The sequence below is a fragment of the Lethenteron reissneri genome, chromosome 48, assembly GCF_015708825.2.
Source record: "Lethenteron reissneri isolate LAM-NWPU_2019-01 chromosome 48, ASM1570882v1, whole genome shotgun sequence".
Taxonomy (NCBI): domain Eukaryota; kingdom Metazoa; phylum Chordata; class Hyperoartia; order Petromyzontiformes; family Petromyzontidae; genus Lethenteron; species Lethenteron reissneri.
In genome coordinates, this window is record NC_083826.1 from 3,801,384 (window position 1) to 3,822,937 (window position 21,554).

General features: G+C 59.2%; 1 protein-coding gene across 2 annotated transcripts; it reads left to right on the plus strand.

The window, feature by feature from the left end:
• The first annotated feature begins 1,270 nt into the window (after positions 1–1,270).
• LOC133354612 (golgin subfamily A member 2-like) lies at positions 1,271–21,521 on the plus strand. Of its 2 annotated transcripts, XM_061571598.1 has the most exons (27): positions 1,271–1,412; positions 2,350–2,478; positions 3,316–3,411; positions 4,407–4,456; positions 5,351–5,414; positions 5,874–5,930; positions 6,617–6,697; positions 6,993–7,031; positions 7,524–7,583; positions 8,092–8,185; positions 8,308–8,414; positions 8,580–8,638; positions 8,908–9,049; positions 9,784–9,873; positions 10,350–10,457; positions 11,000–11,087; positions 11,614–11,765; positions 12,535–12,753; positions 13,550–13,663; positions 14,343–14,510; positions 15,135–15,428; positions 15,897–16,094; positions 16,487–16,589; positions 17,632–17,738; positions 18,183–18,369; positions 18,528–18,626; positions 18,933–21,521. In XM_061571598.1, the coding sequence occupies exons 1-27, from the start codon at positions 1,362–1,364 to the stop codon at positions 19,115–19,117; spliced, it is 3,141 nt and encodes a 1,046-aa protein (XP_061427582.1). In that variant the 5' UTR covers positions 1,271–1,361; the 3' UTR covers positions 19,118–21,521. The 2 variants fall into 2 exon arrangements, with proteins under 2 accessions (XP_061427582.1, XP_061427583.1); XM_061571599.1 differs by lacking the exon at positions 3,316–3,411.
• The last annotated feature ends 33 nt before the right edge of the window (positions 21,522–21,554 follow it).

The window sequence follows — 21,554 nt, forward strand, 5'->3', positions numbered from 1 at the left end:
GATCACACTCGAGCGCTCTCATATTGCTAGATTGACGATCACACTCGAGCGCTCTCGCATTGCTTGATTGACGATCACACTCGAGCGCTCTCGCATTGCTTGATTGACGATCACACTCGAGCGCTCTCACGTTGCTAGATTGACGATCACACTCGAGCGCTCTCGCATTGCTTGATTGACGATCACACTCGAGCGCCCTCGCATTGCTTGATTGACGATCACACTCGAGCGCTCTCACGTTGCTAGATTGACGATCACACCCGAGCGCTCTCGCATTGCTTGATTGACGATCACACTCGAGCGCTCTCGCATTGCTTGATTGACGATCACACTCGAGCGCTCTCGCATTGCTAGATTGACGATCACACTCGAGCGCTCTCGCATTGCTAGATTGACGATCACACTCGAGCGCTCTCGCATTGCTTGATTGACGATCACACTCGAGCGCTCTCGCATTGCTTGATTGACGATCACACTCGAGCGCTATCGCATTGCTAGTTTAACGATCACACTCGAGCGCTCTCGCATTGCTAGATTGACGATCACACTCGAGCGCTCTCACGTTGCTAGATTGACGATCACACTCGAGCGCTCTCGCATTGCTTGATTGACGATCACACTCGAGCGCCCTCGCATTGCTTGATTGACGATCACACTCGAGCGCTCTCACGTTGCTAGATTGACGATCACACTCGAGCGCTCTCGCATTGCTTGATTGACGATCACACTCGAGCGCTCTCGCATTGCTTGATTGACGATCACACTCGAGCGCTCTCGCATTGCTAGATTGACGATCACACTCGAGCGCTCTCGCATTGCTAGATTGACGATCACTCTCGAGCGCTCTCGCGTTGCTAGATTGACGATCACACTCGAGAGCTCTCGCATTGCTAGATTGACGATCACTCTCGAGCGCTCTCACATTGCTAGATTGACGATCACACTCGAGCGCTCTCACATTGCTAGATTGACGATCACACTCGAGAGCTCTCGCATTGCTAGATTGACGATCACACTCGAGCGCTCTCGCGTTGCTTGATTGACGATCACGATGGGAGCGCTCTCACATTGCTAGATTGACGATCACACTCGAGCGCTCTCACATTGCTAGATTGACGATCACTCTCGAGCGCTCTCACATTGCTAGATTGACGATCACACTCGAGCGCTCTCGCATTGCTAGATTGACGATCACACTCGAGCGCTCTCGCATTGCTAGATTGACGATCACACTCGAGCGCTCTCGCATTGCTTGATTGACGATCACACTCGAGCGCTCTCGCATTGCTAGATTGACGATTACGGCCTCGCTGACGCGGCGCCGCGGTGCACGCCGGAACCCGAGGACGTGGTCGCGCGTCATGGCGGAGGGGGGCAGCAGACAGGCGCGTCTCGCCGCGGCCAAGAAGAAGGTGACGACGACGACGACGACGAGGCCAGCGGCGCACGGGGCAGTCGTGGGCTGGGGGGTTCACGGGGCGTGCGAGGCGAGTGGTGGGGGGGTGGGGGGCACGAGGCGGCGCTGCTGGGGAGGAGGGGAATGGGTACCCCCCCGCCGCCGCCGTCGTAAGGCGCCGGCTTGCGGGGTTCAACCCGGACGTACGCGGCTCAGCGGTCGATTTGGTCGTCTGAAGCGTCTCATCGCTTGTCTCCGCGTCTCCTCGCTTGTCTCCGCGTCTCCTGGCGCGTCTCCACTTGTCTGTCTTCACATGTCACTCTCGACTGAGACCCCCGCCTGTCTTAAAAGCCTCCCTCTCTTCGCTTGTCCCCCATGTATCTTCCCTTGTCTGCCTTCACTTATCTGCAAAGGTCCCCATGCCCCCCACCCCCACGGCCTCCCTTCCTCCACCCGTCTTCACACGTCTCGCTCTGTCTTCACGCCTCTGGGCGCGTCTTCCCTTGTTCGCCCGTCTCATCACAGGGCCACTGATTCTCCCCCCCCCCCTACCACCACCACCACCTCCAAGTCTATTTCCCCGCCTCGTCTTTTAGTTTTCGACTTTGTGTGCACCGTACGCCGGTCCCACTCTACCCCTCAACGCCCCCTACCCCGAGATCCCATCTTCGCGTCTCGCCGTCTTCACATGTCTCCATTTACATGTCTCTCTGTCTTCACCTGTCTTGAGCTGTCCCACCGCTCCTCTCTCCACTTACATTCATGGCCTCACCTTTATCTCCCCACCTGTGTTGAGATCTCTTCATCTGAACCTGTCAGCACGTCTCGCTATCCCCCACCTCCGCCCGTCATCAACTTGTCTCCGTATGTGTCCAGTCTCAACATGTCCCTCTGTCCCCACGTCCTCCACTTGTCCTCACCCGTCTCTGTATCCCCATGTGCCCCCCTCCCAGCTGAAGGAGTACCAACAGAAGGCAGTCCCCGGCGGCGGAGATGGCGGCAGCGCCAAGAAGAAGCGGCGAGGACGAGACGGCGAGGAGGGCGGCAATGACCCCCGGGATGAGCGGGACAGCCGAGAGCAGGTCACCCGCCAGGCGTCGCCCTCGCGTTCACCCTCAAGTTACCCGAGCGCTCACCTCGCGTTACCCGAGCGTTACCTTAGCGTTGCTCCTGTCAACCCACTCGTGGTGGTGCACGCCTGTCGCCCCAGCGCTGTGGAGGCAGCCGCAGCAGCGTTGGTTGGTGGATCACAGAGAAGTTGTGAATATCCCTTCCTACAGCAAGTGTGGACTAATCGCCATCCGTGTGGGGATAGGGTGTTTCCCCCTCGCACCCATTGGTTTTCTCCGGGTGCTCGGGTTTCCTCCCACATGTAAACACTCGTTAATTGGCCGATAACGCCTTCGTATATAGAGGACCCCAGAGCTTGGGCAATTGTTGGAGCCACCTCACCAGCTGGCTGCTTTCTTGTCTGTGGTTCCATGCACTTATTAAATTATTATCCGTTACCCTGGAATTATCCTGAAGATACCCTTGTGTTACCATAATATTACTGTCACGTTACCCTGACGTTGCCGTCCCCTGTCAGCCGTTAACCCAGACATTACCCAGTCATCCTGACGTTACCCACACGTTACCCTGACATTACGCGAGCGTTACCCTGGCGTAATTCCTGAATGTTACCCTCTCATTACCCGGTCATTACCAAATCGTTAATACCGTGGCATTATCCTCTTAATACCCCCGCCTAACATTGCTGCCCGCCATCATCGCCTGACCCCCGCTCTGCCAGCTGCTAACATCGCTCACCCCAGCTCGCCGTCGCCAGACACGTCGCCCCTCACCCTCGCCGTCGCACGTGACCCCGTGACCCCCATGTGTTCACCCCCCCCCTTCCCCGTGCCGGGTGCTGGGCGCAGTCGGAGGACGAGCGACTCTCTGCGAGCGCCGGAGAGGCCGACGAGGAGACGGCGGCGGGGGCGGTGGGGGGGTCGCCCCCCCCCACGCTCACGGAGGTGCATGAACCGCCCTTGCATGCGTCATGTGACCCGTGCATGCGTCATATAAACCCTTGTGTTTCGATCACGTGGTCTGTCGCACGCGTGACCCGTGCATGCATCACGCGGCCCCGCGCCTGTGCAGCATGACCTAAGCGTGCTCAGATGGCTTGTGCTCCTAACACGTGACCAGTGCTTGCATCATGTGATGTGTGGCTGCAGCACATGACTTGTCTGTGTAACGCGACCGACTCACACAGAGCGACCCACAGAGATAAAAGACAAAGGATCGCCTGTTTAGCCTTAACAGACTGCTAGGGCCAGTTCTGTCAGCGAGCACCTATTTAGGCGAGCATGGCACACGAGGGGGTGGGTATCTAGCACCAAGCTTGGCCACCTTTGTCTTCCCGGTACTCATGTTTGTCCACCACACCCAGCAATAACTTAAGTGTGAGTCGACCTAGGGGGAGGCCCAAGACTGGTTCAGATAACTGTCACTCATGTCGGCCGTGAACGGATCTCGGGTCACCTGATTCATAGCGTGGTGCACTAGCCACTGCACTACCACCGCTCCCCACACACACAGCGATTTGCACAGACAGCGAACCACACACATACACAGAAATCTGCACACAGCTCACCACACACACACAGTGAATCAGACACATACAGCGATCCCCATACACAGCGAAACACACACACACAGCGAACTACACACACACAGCAAACCACACACGCACACAGCAATCCACACACACAGCGAACCACACACGCACACAGATCCACACACACAAAGTGAAAACAAACACAGCAAACAACACACACAGCTAACCACACAGCGATCCGCATACACAGCGAACCACACACAAATACACCATGATCAGCACACAGCGAACCACACACGCACACAGCAATCCACACACACAGAGTGCCCTTGTGTTCCGTCTGTCCTGGATGTGGCCCAGCGCCTTGGCTGGTGGCAGGGATTCTGAGTAACGGGGTTTGTGCTGCAGGTGGCGGAGGTGATGGATGGGGGGGAGGAGGAGCAGCAGGAGGGAATGCGGTAATAGCAGAGGCACAAGCGCACTCATTCACACTCTCTCATGTCGACACGGACAGACGTGCAGACACACAGACAATGACCCCCCCATAGCCTTCAACAGGCTTTTGGGACAGGTGCCGTTAGCGAGTTGCACCTCTATGAAGGCCGGCATGGCACACGGAGGGGGTGGTTGGACAGCACCACGCCTGGCCGCCTCTGTCTTCCCACTGGTGATGTTTACACTCTGCATCAGGTGCTCATTTAAGGCTGAGTCGACATAGGGAAGGCACAGGACCGATTCAGATAATCACAGATGTCACCGGTGTTGCCCGTGAGCGGGAATCGAATTTTTGTCACCAGATTTGTCGCACAGTGCGCTTACCACTGCGCTACCACTACCCAAAGACAAGACAGAGATCCCCTGTTTACCCTGAACAGACTTTTGGAGCAAGTGCTGTTAGCGAGCACCTGTGAAGACTGGTACGGCACATGAGGCCACGCACACACTTAAGCAGACACACTAAGTGACAAAGAAAAATGTTTAGTACAACTCAATACTCCAGCAGACATACAGATGGAGGCACATGCAGCAATACACACAGATGCACGCAAGACAAAGAATCCAGCTAAAGCCTTGAACTGGTGATGGTGTGGAGTCATGGTGATGGTGGTGATGTAGTACCGCATGATGCTACATGGTGGTGGTGGTGATTGTGTGGTGGTGGTGGTGGTGTCATGACGATGTGGAAGGGTGTTGATGTTGTAGTACTGCGTGATACTGCTTGGTAATGGGGTGTGGTGGCGGTGGTGGCGGTGTGGTAGTGGTGATGTGATACTGATGGTGTGGTGTTGGTGTGGTGGGGGTGTGGTGACGCGGTGGCTGCGGTTCTCACTCTGCTGCCCGTGTCGTCACAGGGACGTCTCGTCCACGGAACGTTTGCGCCAGATCTCTGTGCAGATCAACGGCCTCATGTCCCAGGTGAGTGAGTGAGTGCGTGCGTGTGTGTGCAAGCGTGTGCGTGTGGAGTGGAAGTGTAGTGGTTAGCGCGCTGCGCTATGAACCCGGCGATTCCTGCTCACGGCCAACACCAGTGACGATTATTTGAACCGGTCCTAGGCTTCCCCTAGGTCGACTCAGCCTCAAATGAATACCTGGTGCGGTGTGTAAATATCGCTACTAGGGAGACAAAGGCGGTCGGGCGTGGTGCTGGCCACTCACCCCCTCATGTACCATTCCAGCCATCGTAGGTACTCGCTAACAGCACTTGTCTGCTAAGGCTATACGGAGGATCTTTGTGTGTGTGAGCACGTGTGTGTACTCACTAATGGCACTTGCCCCAAGAGTTTGTTAAGGCTACAGGGGGGAACTTAGTCTTTGTAGTAGTTGTGTATTGCATGTGTTTGTGTTCTAACGAAGTCTGTGTGAACTGTGTGCCAGTCAAACTACCGCAACGGGGAGAGCGGCAGCCACTCGGCAGACACCAGAGAACTGGAGGTGAGATGCACAAACAAAAACAAAAGATACCCGTGTAGCCTTAACAGACCGAAGGGGCAAGTGTTAGCAAGCAGCTATGAAGGCCGACACGGCACACGAGGGGGTGGGTAGCCAGCACCAGGCCTCGGCTGTCTTTGTTTCCCCGGTGCTGACGTTCACACACAGCGTCAGCTGCTCATTAATGACTTGAGCCGACCTCGGAGAGGCCACTGATGTTAGCCGTGAACTGGAATAGAAACTGGGTCACCGGGTTGACAGAGCAGTGCGCTAACTTGCCACAACAGGATGTGTGACCGCACAAGGGATCCATGGCGTGCTTGTGTGTAAAGGTGCGTGTCGGCTCAGCCTCAAATGAGTACCTGGTGCGATGTGCAAACAACGCCACTGGACAGACAAAGACGGTCGTGCGTGGTGCTGGCCACCCACCCCCCTCGTGTGCCGTGCCGGCCTTCATAGAGGTGCAACTCGCGGACAGCACTTGCCCCAACAGTCTGTTAAGGCTATACGGAGGATCTTTGTCTTGATACGCATGTGTGTACATGTGTTGTGGGCGTGGTGCTGGCCACCCACCCCCTCGTGTGCCATGCCGGCCTTCATAGAGGTGCAACTCGCGGACAGCACTTGCCCCAACAGTCTGTTAAGGCTACACGGCTGATCTTTGTCTTTGTGTGTGTGTGGACGCACAGACGAGGAACCAGGAGCTGACTCAGGCTCTGGACGCTGCGTCGCTCGATCACAAGAGACTCCTCGCAGACCTGCACGACGCCGTACTGCACCGCACTCGCCACACTCGCCACAGCCACTCGCCACAGCCACTCGCCACATTGACGAACCACACCACACTCATACTCACTTGGCACACTCAACACACTCGCTGACCACACTCGCTCACCACACCCACTCGTATATCACACTTGTCAGACTCACCATATTCACTCGCCACACTCACATGCCACACTCGGCACATTGACACACCACACTCACCACTCCCACCACCCTCACCACCCTCACCACTCACCCCTCCGGGACTGACCCCCTCTGCCCTCTCTGTGTGCCCCACAGAAGCAGCAGAACGATGCCCTGGAGACAGAGCTCCTGAAGGTGGTGGCACATCCTCACTCTGTTCCTGTAGTGTGTGTGGCGCGTGTGTGTGTGGTGCGTGTGTGTGGTGCGTGTGTGGTGTGTGTGTGGTGCGTGTATGTGTGGTGCGTGTGTGCATGTGTCTGTGTGGTGCGTGTGTCCGGTGTGTGTGGTGCGTGTGGGGTGTGTGTTGCGCGTGTGTGTGTGGTGTGTGTGTGTTGTGCATGTGTGTGTGGTGTGTGTGTGTTGCGCATGTGTGTGTGTGGTGTGTGTGTGTTACACATGTGTGGTGTGTGTTACACGTGTGCAATGTTTTGGACGTGTGTATACGGGGTGTAACGTCAGATGTCGCACGTTGCAAGCCGTGCGTAACGTCTGGTGTCACCTAACATGTTGACCTTGACGCGTCACGTGGAGTGCATTGCGTTTACCTCGCAATGCGTGTCGAATGTCGTCCTTAACGTGTGAAACACGTCTCACAAATTACATGTCGCGTGTCGTCGTATCTCTCAGGTCCGCGCTGATCAGGAGAAGCGGCTTCACAGTGAAGGGTCAGCTTTGGAACAACTGCAGGTCAGAGGTCAGGGGTCAGGGTCGTGGGTGGGTTTGGGTCAGGGTGCCGCGTGCTCTCCGTGCTGTTAGCCGGGTGACCTGTGACCTGTGATCCAGCGCTGTGGAGGCAGCAGAGAGGGTTAGTGGATCACGCACAGATGGGGTGAGGAGGTGCCATACCCTGGGCTCGCCAGGAGAGGGCAGCAAAGCAAGTGGACTAATCGCCATCCGTTTATTCCACCCGTACGGGGCTAAAGCGCTGCCACCTCGCGCAAGGCGTGGCTGTTCTCCGGGTGCCGCGGTTTCCTGCCACGTGGTATAATTAACACAGCTCATCGTTAATTGGCCGGAAACTTCTCGCAGACAGACGCCCAACGTAGCAGCAGCAGCAGCACCCTCCTGAACAAGGGTCACACGACTCGGTGTGGCTCTCCTGGCTAATGAAGTAATTTACACGTTTTTAATTTGCGCGTGTGCTGCGCGGGTGCCGCGCGTGTGACGTGGCGGGCCGTGGTCTGGGCCACCCCAGGTGCACGTTCAGACGATCGGGATCCTGGTGTCGGAGAAGTCGGAGCTGCAGAACACACTGAGCCTCGCGGATAAATCCCTGCAGCAGAGAGCCGGTCAGCACCACAACCACAGCAACCGCAATCTCGTGTCTCTCTATCCTATATCCCGTCTATGTCCTCGTGTACCTCGTGTCTCTGCGTACCCATGCCCCATGTCTCCGTGTCTCCGTGTGCAGGCGAGGTGGAGGATCTGAGCGCGCGCCTCAATGCCGGGCGCCAGCGCGTGTCGGAGCTGGAGCGCGCCCTCTCCACCGTCTCTTCTCAGCACAAGCAGGCCGAGAAGGTGACGCGCAGAGCACGCCACGAGACACGCCGTGTCCCCGTGTCGCGCAGAGCACGCCACGCGACACGCCGTGTCCCCGTGATGCGCAGAGCACGCCACGTGACAAGCCATGTTCCCGTCTCCCCGTGTCCCCGAGTCATGTTGATGCCGTGTCTGTGCCCGCAGCTCGCCAAGGAGCTGCAGACGGAGAGAGCGGCCGTGGCGGAGGAGCGAGAGCAGCTGATGTGAGTGTGCGCGTGCGCTGGGGGTGCCATCACGATGCCTGTGGGAAAGTGAACCCCCGGTTGGCTGGGATCTCACCCCCCTCTCGATTTGTTCGGGTGTTAAAGTCAACAGCTGAGAATCTCATTCTCCTCTCTTCACTGTGCCGGTCACACCATGCCCCCCGTGCGCCGTGCCGGCCTTCGTAGGTGCCACCCGCTAATGGCACTCTGCCCCTGCACTCTGTTGGAGGCTACACGGGAGATCTGCGCGTGCGTGCGTCTGCGAGTAGGCGCGTGCGGGACGAGCTGACTCAGCAGACGTCGGAGCAGGCGGAGCAGCTGGCGTCGCGCGCCGCCGAGGTGCTGGGGCTGCGCGAGTTCACGGAGGAGCTCAAGGGCAAGCTGCACATGGCCGACATCATGGTGCAGCAGGTGAGCGAACGGCGCCGCCACCACCACCACACCGCATGCATGTGCGGTCTCTATGCGCGTGCACGCGGCGTGCTCACCGCACACTAACCCTACACTCGCTGCACACTCGCCGGGCACTAACCGCACACTAACCCCACACTCGCTACACACATGCGGCTGGCAAGCATTATAGTAAAAACAATCAATCTTAGCTTGAAAGGGTGAGCCGTCGCCGCCGCGCAGTATCTGCTCATCGCTCTCGTAGAGGGAGAGAGGGGACGACTCAGAGCTGCCAGGAGGAGGAACTACAGACGGGGAGCGGGAAGGCAGCAGCAATGGCACTACCAACAATTGCCCGAGCTCTACAGGTCCTCTGTATATCTAGGCGTTATCGGCCAATTGATGATGAGTGTTGACGTGCGGGAGGAAACCATGGTTACCGGAGCAACCCCACGCGGGCGAGGGGGAAACACTCGATCCCATGTCGAGTGAAACAGGCCGAGTCCTCACTTCTTCTGCTCTGCCGTGTTCCGGCGAGCCGACGTCACTTTGTCCAGATTACGGACCGCAGGCCTTGCCCCGACGCTCCGTCGCGCGCTGGGCGACGTCACCGTGAAACGCCTGAGAGGGCAAAACCCGTGGTGGAAGAGCGATACGGAATCCACGCGTGCCGCCCGATTTTTCGTCTTAGTTTACAAATGCGAGCCTGCCTGCGTGCCTGCGTGCGCATTCCCCCCGTCCGTGTGCGCTTGCAGCTGTCGAGTCAGGCGGGGATGCCCCATCTCAACCACCAGCTGCAGCAGCTCTCGGAGGAAAGAGAACAGCTCCAGCAGCAGCTGCACGCGGTACAGACGCTGCTGCTGTGGTGGCTGTGTCCGCGTGCGTCCGTGTGTGTCCGTGCGTGTTTGAGTGCCTATGTGTTTGTTTGTGGATGTTCGTGCGTGTGCGTCTGTGTGTTTCCGTGTGTGTGTGTGTATCATTACGGGTGGGTAGCAGTATTGTAGCGGTTAACGCGCTGCGTTACAAACCCGGCGACCCGAGTTCGATTCCCGCTCGCCAACACCGGTGACGATTATTTGAACGGGTCCTGGACCTACCCAAGGACGACTCGGCCTCAAATGAGTACCTGGTGCAGTGTGTAACCATCAACAGTGGGGAGACAAAGGCGGCCTTGCGTGGTGCTGGCCTCCCACCCCGTTGTACGCCGCGCCGGCCTTCATCGGCGCTCGCTAACGGCACTTGCGCGAAGTCTGTTCAGGGCTACGTGGGGGGTTGTGTTTGTGTGACTGTGTTGCGGGCGCTGTGCGTTTTCCCGGTGCAGATGTCGGAGTCGGTGCAGCAGCTGATGCTGGAGCGGCAGCAGCACCTGCAGCAGATGGAGGAGCAGGGGCGCCTCTGGCAGGAGACGGCTCGCCACTCGGCACAGCAGGTGCACGCGCGTGTGCTGTGTCGGACGCAGTGTGCTGTGTGTGTGTGTGTTCCGTGCGTGCTGTGTCTGACATGGTGTGCCATGGTGTGCTGTGTGTGAGCTGTGTCTGATATGGTGTGTTCTGTGTGTGTGTTTTCTATCACTGTGTGCTGCGTGTACTGCGTGTGCTGTATCGAGGGTGGTGTGCTGTATGTGCTGTGTCGCGCATGGTATGCTGTGTGTGTGCTGTGCTCTCTAACATGGTGTGCTGTGTGTGCCATGGTGTTCTGTGTGTGTGCTGTGTGTGTGCTGTGTGTGCCATGGTGTGCTGTGTGTGTGCTGTGTGTGTGCTGTGTGTGCCATGGTTTGCTGTGTGTGTGCTGTGTGTGTGCTGTGTGTGCCATGGTTTGCTGTGTGTGTGTGCTGTGTGTGTGCTGTGTGTGCCATGGTGTGCTGTGTCTGACACGGTGTGCTGTGTGTGTGTGCTGTGTGTGTCATGGTGTGCTGTGTCTGACACGGTGTGCTGTGTGTGCCATGGTTTGCTGTGTGTGTGCTACTGCTAGGTGGAGCTGCTGTCTCGTGAGAAGGATGAGCAGGTGGTGCGCATCACAGAGATGGAGCGGTCGCTGCACGAGCTGGAGCAGCAGAAGGGTGAGCTGAGCGCTTGCGGCACAGACCCAGTACACACATTATAACGCTGTGCGCACGGCACGTACGGTATCACACGCGCTGTGTTACCTACATACAGCAGGTAACAGCGCATGCACATACACAGCACGTTAACGCAGCGAAGACAAAGGTCCCCCATATAGCCTAAACAGACTGTTGCGGCAAGTGCTGTTAGCGAGCACCTATGAAGGCCGGCACGGCACACGAGGGGGTGGGTGGTCAGCACCACGCCCGAGCGCCTTTGTCTCCTCAGTTGGCGATGTTTACACACCGCACCAGGTCCTCATTTTAGGCTGAGTCGACCTAGGGGAGGCCCAGGACCGGTTCAGATACCGAGCCCAGGTGGCCAGGTTCGTAGCGCAGCTCACTAACCGCGACACTACCGCTCCTCACGTTAACACAGCACACACAGACACACACACACACAGACACACACAGACACAGATACATACACACGTGTCACACAGCAGCCGCTGAGTGACCGCCCGTGCCCCCCCTCCCCCACCAGTGGTTCTGTGCGAGCAGGCGGCGCAAAAGTCGAGCGCCGCCGTCGCCACTTCGGAGCAGGAGGGGCCCTCGGAGCGCGAGCACGGCCTGGCGGTGGAGCTGGAGAGGGCGCGCAGGGAGAAGGACGAGCTTGTAGCCCAATACCACGCACAGGCACGCACACACGCATCCGCACGCACAGGCACGCACAGGCACGCACAGGCACGCACAGGCACGCACAGGCACGCACAGGCACGCACAGGCATGCATACACAGTCACGCGCATGCACGCATCCACAAGCACGCACGCACAGGCACGCACGCACAGGCACGCACGCACAGGCACGCACAGGCACGTGCATAAACACATACACACAGGCACGCATGTGCACGTGCACACGCAGGCACAGACGTAAACACGCGCACACAGGCATGCACGTATACGCGCACACACAGACACGTGCACAACAAAGCACGCATACGCACAGGCACGTGCGCACACAGTTAACTCCTTACCCACTGTCGACTCAGCTGCGCACGTGTGAAAAGCTGAGTGAGTTGAAACAGAAGGTGGTCATTTCTCCTGAGCACACACACACGCTGGTACAGAAACAAAGATCCCCCACATGCATTAAACTGTTAGGGCAAGTGCTGTTAAAGAGTAGCACCGATGTAGGCCGGCACGGCACACCAGGGAGTGGGTTGACAGTACCACGCCCGGTCGCCTTTGTATCCCCAGTGCTGCTGTTTACACACCGCTCCAGGAAGTCGTTTAAGGCTAAATCGACCTCGGGGAGTCCTGGGACCGGTTCCGATATCCTCCCCTTCACCGCTTCTGGCCGTAAGCGGGAAGAGTGGAACTTGGGCCGGCGGGTTCGTGGCGCGTCGCGCTAACCGCTGCGCCTCCGCTCCCCGCGCTCCCTTTACCGCGCTGTCCGCCCAGGTGCGCGACAACGAGCATCTGAGCGAGCTCAACCGCGAGGCGGAGTCGCGGCTGCTGGCGCTCGAGTCGCGGCTGGGGGACCTGGGCTGCGAGGCGAGCGACCGGCAGCGGCTGCTGGAGACGGCGCAGGCCGACAAGGCCACCATCTCCCGCGCGCTCGCGCAGAACCGCCAGCTCAAGGAGCAGCTCGCCGAGATGCAGAACGGCTTCGTCAAGCTGGTGAGCGCCGTGTCTCTCCGCGTCTCGCTGTTCGCGCGTACCTGTGTGCCGCTATCAGCGCGTCTCCGTGTCTCGCTTTCCGCGCATACCTGTGTCCCCCCGTGCTCGTTGTCCCACTCCCCGTGTTTTCACTTTCCCCTTTGTCTCCCCCAACGTGCCCCATGTCTCCCTGTCTACCCGTGCCTTTATCACCTACCTTCCCCTCGTATCCCACATGTACCCTTACGTCCCATTTCCCCACGTGTCTGTGTCTCAATCTTTCCCGTGTATTCCGTGCAGAGGTCGCAATCGGGTACCTGATACCCGTACCCTACCCGATACCCGTACCCGGCCGGGTACGGGTACCCGTTTGCGACCCTGGTGTGGCCGGGTACGGGTACGGGTAGGCCGTGAGTCACTGATGAGTAACTGTTTGTCACTCATTTCCCAACGTCTTGTCTCTTCTCACAATTCAAGTTCCTAGAATCAACCCACCCGCGTCTGCAACATGGCTTCATCCCAGAGGTCGCAATCGGGTACCCGTACCCTACCCGATACCCGGCTGGGTACGGGTAGCCGGGTATCGGGTAGGGTACGGGTACGCGTTTGCGACCCTGGTGCGGCCAGGTACGGGTAAGGAATCAAAATCCGTTTGCGACCTCTGATTCCGTGTCTCCGATGTCGCCCATGGCCCAACTGTGTCCCCTTGTCCCTGCGTGTCCCCATATCCGTCTGTGTCCTCCCGTGTCCCCATGCTGCTGTCCCCTGATGGCTGTGCTGTCCCACCGTGCCGCCCCCGCCGCCGCGTGTTCCACAGAGCAACGAGAACATGGAGCTGGGCAGCGCGCTGCAGTCGGAGCAGCACGTGAAGAAGGAGCTCGCTCGCCACATGGGCTCCCTGCAGGAGAACTCGCACGAGGTCAAGGAGCAGGTGGAGCTCCCGCCACCGCTGCCACCGTTGCACCGCTCATGCCACGCAACAAATAGTTTCTGATAATTGTTTTTTTACCATTTTTATCTGGCAACAAAACTGACACCTTTGTTGCCAGATAAAAGGGTAAAAAAACAATTATCATAATTTGATACTGGCAAAGGAGGTTCCAATGGTGTAAACAATAGTTTCTATTTGTACGAAGCGTCGTCATTGGTGCAAAGAATCGCAGATCGAAGCGCCCGCTGTAGGATTTGTGACGCCGTGCCCAGATTTTCGCTCGGAAAACCGCAGGTAAGCGGGGGAAGGAAGGGCACCCAGAACCGGCCACACCAACAACGATCGCCCAAGCTGTATGATCCTATAATTGGGACATGTGGCCAACTCCAACCCGAAAACACAACGGGGAACCACACGTCGCAACTTGCACATCTCCACACGCCGTCCAAAAACAGTGTGACGTTCGTGGCCTGTAAACGGTGACAAACGGTAAATACACACACACACACACACCAATACACCCCGCCACTCACCACTAAGTGACGGTTACGTCAGCGGAGTGCCTTCAACACTTCACACGGCTATCAAAGCGCACCTAGCCGGGTACACGCGCCGTGGCGAACAGCGGCTCGCCATCGATGTCGTCGGCGTGATCGCGTGACCGTTGCCTTCGTCGCAGCTGCAAGCCAAGTGCGCGGAGGCGGAGGCTCTGGTGGCGGAACGGAGCGCGGTGCTGCAGCAGCTGCAGCAGTACGGGGCGGCCGTGGTGCAGCTGCAGGCGGAGCGCGACGAGCTGCACCGGCAGTGCCTGGCCCAGAGCACGCTGCTCGACCGCGTGCAGCACCAGGTGCGGGGCCCGCACACGCACGTGCAGACGGTAACTTCAGATACTCGTTTAAGGCTGAGTCGATCTGGGGGAGGCCCACGACCAGTTGTTCATATATTCGTCACTGGTGTTGGTGGCCGTGACGACTGCTCCCATACAAAATACAAAGATTTCCCCCCCCCCTCCCGCATAGCCTCTAACAGACTGTTGAGTCAAGTGCTCTTTGCGAGCAGCACCTATGAAAGCCGACGCTGCTCACACGAACTCGACACGTTAAAAAGATTTAGTAGTCTGTTGAGGAAGGTGCTGTTAGCAAGTACCTATGAAGCCGGCACACGGCACACGAGGTGGGTGACCAGCACCACGCCGCCCGACTGCCTTTATCATGTAAGGCTGAGTCGAACTTGGCTCGCCAGGTTCGTAGCGCAGCGCGCTAACAACTGCACCACCGCTCTCCATGCTCAGCAACCACACACACACATGCACACGCGTACACACAAGACGCAGCTCCACCAATTGCTGTGTGCGAGCTCCTAATACGCGTGGTACCCTCCCACTACAACCTATAACAAATATTACCATTAATTCTGGTTATCATTTATGTGTGCCCGTGACCCCGTGACCCCGTGACCCCGTGTCGAGCAGGAGGCCGAGGCTCGTTCCGCTCTGCACATCGCGCACGACAAGCTGCGCGCTCTGGCCCAGGGGTCGCAGGTCACCATCGACGGGTCGCAGGTCACCGCCGCGGAGGGGGTGCTGCAGGGCGGGGAGAGGAGGGTGGGAGTGGGGGGCCCCGAGGAGGGCTGGGCCGTGGGGGGGGCCCTGCAGGGGGTGCTGGAGGACATGGCGTCGCTGCTGGAGGCGCCGACGGACGCGCCCGCTCCGTCTCCCACAGACTCGCCCGCAGACGAGGCTGGGGCCGAGGAGCCAGAGGAGACGGTGAGGGGCTGTGGGGTGTGTGGGGGTAGGGAGCAGTGTGATCAGGGTGTGTGTGTGTGTGTGGGTAGCAGTGTGATCAGGGTGTGTGTGTGTGGGTAGGGAGCAGTGTGATCAGGGTGTGGGTGTAGCGGTTAGCGCGCCGCGCTACGAACTTGGCCACCCGGGTTCTATTCCCGCTCACAGCCAACACCAGTGACGATTATCTGAACCGGTCCTGGGCCTCCCCTAGGTCGATTCAGACTCGAATGAGTACCTGGTGCAATGTCTAAACATCGCCACTAGGAAGACAAAGGCGGCCGGGCGAGGTGTTGGCCACCCACCCCCTCGTGTGCCGTACCGGCCTTCATAGGTGCACGCTAACAGGACTTACCCCAACAGTCTGTTAAGGCTATCTGGGGGATCTTTGTCTATTTGTTCACCACGTGTAACCTATGCATGCCGTGTGCGGCGCTGCGCGTGCCCGCCCAGGTCTCGCACCTGCGGGCTCTTGTTGAGCAGCGCGAGAGCGAGCGAGCGCAACTCATCTCGCGACTCGGGGACGTCTACGCCGCCCTGCGTCGTCTCGGCAACCTCGCCGCCCCCCCCTCGGCCGCCCCCCACCACGGGGAGGGGGCCGTGTCCCCCCAGGAGCACGAGTCTCTGCGTGCGGCCATGGAGCAGCTACAGGTGAGTGGCGGCTGCGGTGATGGAGGGAGCGGTGGTGAGTGGTGCGTGGTGACAGGGTTGTTTCCCGTGGGCCGTGCTGGTGACTCCCACCAGCACCAGTAAACGAGACCTCGTCACCCCAACGCCGCGATCGCTCCATCGGCTCCCGATCTGCGGTGAGCGTGACGCGGTGAGCGTGACGCGGTGAGCGAGACGCGGTGAGCGTGACGCGGCGAGCGTGACGCGGTGAGCGAGACGCGGTGAGCGAGACGCGGCGAGCGTGACGCGGTGAGCGAGACGCGGTGAGCGTGACGCGGCGAGCGTGACGCGGTGAGCGAGACGCGGTGAGCGAGACGCGGCGAGCGTGACGCGGTGAGCGTGACCCGCACCCCCTCTGTGCTGTGGCGGCGCAGGTTCGCTTCCAGGCCGTGATGCGGGAGAAGGCCGACCTCCGCGATCAGCTGGAGCAGCTGGAGCACCGCTGCGAGCAGCTGTCGGGAGAGACCGACACCATCGGTGCGCACGCGTGTGTAGGTCGACTCAGCCTTAAATGAGTACCCGGTGCGATGTATGAACATCAGCGCTCGGCGCTGCGGAGACAAAGGCAGCGGGGTGTGGTGCTCGCTAACAGCACTTTCCGCAACGGCCTGGACAGGCTGTATGTGGGATCTCTGTGTGTGCGTGTGTGTTTGCGCGTCTGTCGCACACTCTGTACGTGCGTGTGCGCGCGTACCTGTACCCATGCGGTACCCACGTGTGCGTGCGTCACACCCCGTGCGTGCGTCACACCCCGTGCGTGCGTCACACACCGTGCGTGCGTCACACACTGTGCGTCACACCCCGTGCGTGCGTCACACCGTGCGTGCGTCACACCGTGCGTGCGTCACACCCCGTGCGTGCGTCACACCCCGTGCGTGCGTCACACACCGTGCGTGCGTCACACACCGTGCGTCACACCCCGTGCGTGCGTCACACACCGTGCGTGCGTCACACCCCGTGCGTGCGTCACACCCCGTGCGTGCGTCACACACCGTGCGTGCGTCACACCCCGTGCGTGCGTCACACACCGTGCGTGCGTCACACCCCGTGCGTGCGTCACACACCGTGCGTGCGTCACACACCGTGCGTGCGTCACACCTCGTGCGTGCGTCACACACCGTGCGTGCGTCACACCCCGTGCGTGCGTCACACCCCGTGCGTGCGTCACACCCCGTGCGTGCGTCACACCCCGTGCGTGCGTCACACACCGTGCGTGCGTCACACACCGTGCGTGCGTCACACCCCGTGCGTGCGTCACACCCCGTGCGTGCGTCACACCCCGTGCGTGCGTCACACCCCGTGCGTGCGTCACACCCCGTGCGTGCGTCACACACCGTGCGTGCGTCACACACCGTGCGTGCGTCACACACCGTGCGTGCGTCACACACCGTGCGTGCGTCACACCCCGTGCGTGCGTCACACCCCGTGCGTGCGTCACACACCGTGCGTGCGTCACACACCGTGCGTGCGTCACACCCCGTGCGTGCGTCACACACCGTGTGTGCGTGCACGTGTGCAGGCGAGTACATCGCGCTGTACCAGAGCCAGCGCGACGTCATGCGCCAGCGCCACCGCGACAAGGACGAGTTCATCAACCGCCTGGCGCTCGACCGCGACAACATGAAGGTGACGCCGACCTACGACCCCTACGACCCCTACGCCCCTACGACCCACCGTCCCATCGCCCCTCTGACCCAGGGGCCGCGCCATTGCGGTGACAATTTCGTAGAGGCGATGGGACGTGCGGGTCAACGGCTCTCAGTCGTTGCTTATCCCCCCTCCTGGAAACAATCTGATTAAGGGGAGATTCACTCTGCACCTCCACAAAGCTCATGCTTGCAAACTGCGAGTCATGCCGTTAAAATATTAATGAGATTCGTCCATGCGTGTTCATCATGTGAACCTAATGTATATAAATCTATGAAATTCACTCCACATTTGCCAGAGGTCGCGTGTTTGCTCCGTACCACATCCTCGTTATCATATTCAAAATAATCTTCTTCATCATCATCACCCCTGTCACCCAACCCTTGCCCACACGCCCTGACCCTTGCCCTGTGACCCCGGCAGGTGAAGCTGGGGGAGCTGCAGGAGCTGGTGATGAGACTCCTGGCCGAGAGGAACGCGTGGGGGCTGGAGGGGCCAGCGCCACGGGGGGAAGCGGCGGTGACGGCGGCAGCAGCAGCAGCGGGAGGAGGTCCCAACGAGGAGCAGCAGGAGGAGGGAATGGGCCCTCACCTGCCCAACGGCACCCAGGGTGACACGGCCACACGCCACGGTTGACCTGTGCAGCTACAGCCACGCATCCTTACAGCCGGTCACCGCAGGCACGGCCGCCCAGATACGGAGAAACCGCCGCAGCCTCCGGTCACTTCCGTCACTCATGGCGACACCCCCCCCCCTCTCTACCCGCAGACGGAGATGAAGGAGGTGAAGGAGGTGAAGGAGGTGAGAGCGAGGGGGCGAGTGCGAGGGAAAGAGCGGCAGAGACTGGCACGGAGAGCGCACACACAGGTGATGCACACGGCACACACTGCACACACACAACATAATGTCATACTGCACTGTTGTACCATACACAACACACCATGCATACTGTGTAGTACACTGCGGTACGAAACCTATAACATGATACGCGCTATACGTCACATGATACACACCATGCACAACACATTACACTACACACGACACACAACACACCATATTATACACCACACCACACATACTCACTGCACATGCGACTGAAACTAGCTCCAGTGAGGTGCGTTGACTCGAACCTCCCCCTCTGTACCCCGCCCCCCGCTTCTCATCCTCCCGCAGACGATGACCCTCGGCCCCCCACGACCGCCGAGCCCCCCGGCACGGCCGGGCAGATCATGCAATTGCTGCAGGAGCTGCAGGAGTCGCGCGGGCCCTCCTCCTCCTCCTACCTCGACGAGTCCACGTGCATCCCCTTCTTCTACCGCGTGGACACCGACAACGAGGTCAAGGTCATGCTCATATGAGGTCGCGCGTGCGAGGTCGCGACCTTGCCCACCAACGTGCCCGCGGCTGCCTAGTCCACGGCACGGGCGGGCGGCTGGACGGGCGGGAAAGCAGCCCCGGCAGCGGCATGGAGGGCACGGCGAGCCGGAGGGGGTCGCCAGGTCGCCCGGCATGCGGCTTCACGGACGTTCACACCTACGCGAATCGTTTAGATGTGAACCCGGCTCTTGAGGTCACGGCTCGTGGGCGAGATCGCGTCAAGAGGTCAAGGTCACGCGTGCGCGATGATCGCGTGACGTCCGAGGGCGGAACGGTTGGGGGGGGGGGGCGGCGGGTGGGTGGGTGTGGGAGGTTGGAGGGGCTACAGACAAGAGCGATTGATGGGGGTGCGCAGACAGCAGGGTGGTGGTTGTTTTAGGGGGCCGTGTGGATGCATCCTCGGAATGTGCACATCTACAGGCGCATGGTGAAAACGTGTGCGTATGGCAGGATGTGTGTGGGAGGGTCTGCGTAGAGGGTGTGTATCAGGTGAGGCGGTGTAGTGCAACGGTTAGCGCGCTGCGCTATGAACCCGGCAACCCGAGTTTGATTGTCACTCGCTCGCAGCCATCATGGGCGACGATTATTTTAACCGGTCCTGGGCTTCCCCTAGGTCTACTCAGTACCTGGTGCGGTGTCTAGTTAACATCGGCACTGGGGAGACAAAGGCTGCCGGGCGTGGTGCTGGCCACCCACCCACTCGTGTGCCATGCTGGCCTTCATAAGTGCTACTCCCTTCTAACAGCACTTGCCCCGACAGTCTGTTAAGGCTATACAGGGGGGGGGAGGTCTTTGGCTTTTGTACGGGTAGAGGCTGCGCGGGTGTGGAGGCGTTTGCACCAGGGCCCACTCCCGGTGAGTGGAGTGGTGAATGGAGATTGGTTTAGCAGTGGGTTCTTGCAAGTGGAGATTGGTTAGTTCTGTGAACTACAAACGAGTTCTCTTTAAACTCCGAGAGTAGGTGGTTGGGGAGACTGAGTAGCGGAGAGGGTTGAGAAGTTGGGGGGCTGGGAGACTGCGGGGGGCGGGGAGACTGGGGGGGGCTGGAGCACTGGGAGTATTGGGGAGGGGGTGGCTAGGAATACAAAAACATGGGGAGCACTGGATGTACTCGGGGACTGTGAGTCCAGTCTCCCCCATGGCTGCACTTGGCAAGATGCTCTCACTTTATATGTTTGGGGCGCGGGGTCATGGGGAAGAGATGTTAAAGGCGAGCGGCGTGCACAGCAGAGGTCCACAATGTCACGGGCCGTGCTGGGGTGCCTGTGTGCGCGTGCGTCGGTGTGTGTCCATTCCTCTTTGTGACCGTCTGTATGTCTCTGCGTCCTATCTGCGCGTGTTGCCTTCATCTGTCTGTGTGTCTTACTATGTCGGTGTCCTTCTGCTGGGTGTCTTCGTAGCTACGTGTCTGTGTTGTCTGTCTGTGTACATGTGTGTCTTCATGTCTGTCTGTGTACGTGTGTCTTCATGTCTGTCTGTGTACGTGTGTGTCTTCATGTCTGTGCAGGTTTCCGTCCGTCTCTTTTTGGAAACCGGCTTTTCCAAGTATCTCTGCGTACCGCCATCTGTGTATGGTCCCATGTGTGTTTGTGTCTGCCTGCGTGGCTGTTGTGGGGAGCGGTGGTGCAGTGGTTAGCGCGCTGCGCTATAAACCCAATTGTATAGTAAACATCGGCACTGGGGAGACGAAGGGGGCCGGGCGTGGTGCTTGCCACCAACACCTGCCCCAACAGTCTGTTGAGGCTATACGGGGGATCATTACTTTGTTGGTGTGTCTGTGTGCCTCATGTAATCCTGCTGTAAACAGAGCTGTATCGAGTCTCCCATTTCCACGTCGATTTTCCACGACAGCAAAGGCCTCGGCGAGGCCTCGCTTGCTCAGCGTGCGTCTCGGCGTTCGTCGCGTACGCACGGGCACCGCGAGAATATACTACAAGTGTCTCCTCGTTGCGTACCATACACGCACGCATACCGCAAGTGTGCCATGCGTACCAACGGCGGACTGTGTACCATGTGTATAGCTTACAAAATGGGTGTGGGTGTTCCAATCTGATTAAGTGGGTGGTGACCACATGGACAGTGGTGGGGGCTTGTATTAATTGTGGGGGGAGGGGGGAGTAGGAGTTGTACCCCCCCCACCCCCAGGGCTGGTGTATAATCGGTTAAGGCTGTCACATGCCCCCCGACCCCTAGCCGCCCCCCCCCCCCCCACCCCACAAAGGGGTGCTGGGGGGGATTGAGTTTTGCACATAATTGTATCTGGTGGGGGATATTTATTTGAGATTGCTTTGGGAATCTTGGCGCTTTTTGATAAGAACCTGTATCTACTACTATTAAGCCCGGTGTGGGCGGCTAGATTCCTGTTTCATAGATTCCTCGCGCGTGTCCTCCAATAAATCAACCGATTGCACATTCCCC

Excerpts from the sequence above, each read along its gene's own strand:
- LOC133354612 (XM_061571598.1), top strand. The coding sequence starts at position 1,362 with ATGGCGGAGGGGGGCAGCAGACAGGCGCGTCTCGCCGCGGCCAAGAAG. Across the intron at positions 5,931-6,616 it reads CAGACACCAGAGAACTGGAG|ACGAGGAACCAGGAGCTGAC; the intron begins GTGAGATGCACA and ends GTGGACGCACAG. Across the intron at positions 9,050-9,783 it reads CCGACATCATGGTGCAGCAG|CTGTCGAGTCAGGCGGGGAT; the intron begins GTGAGCGAACGG and ends GTGCGCTTGCAG.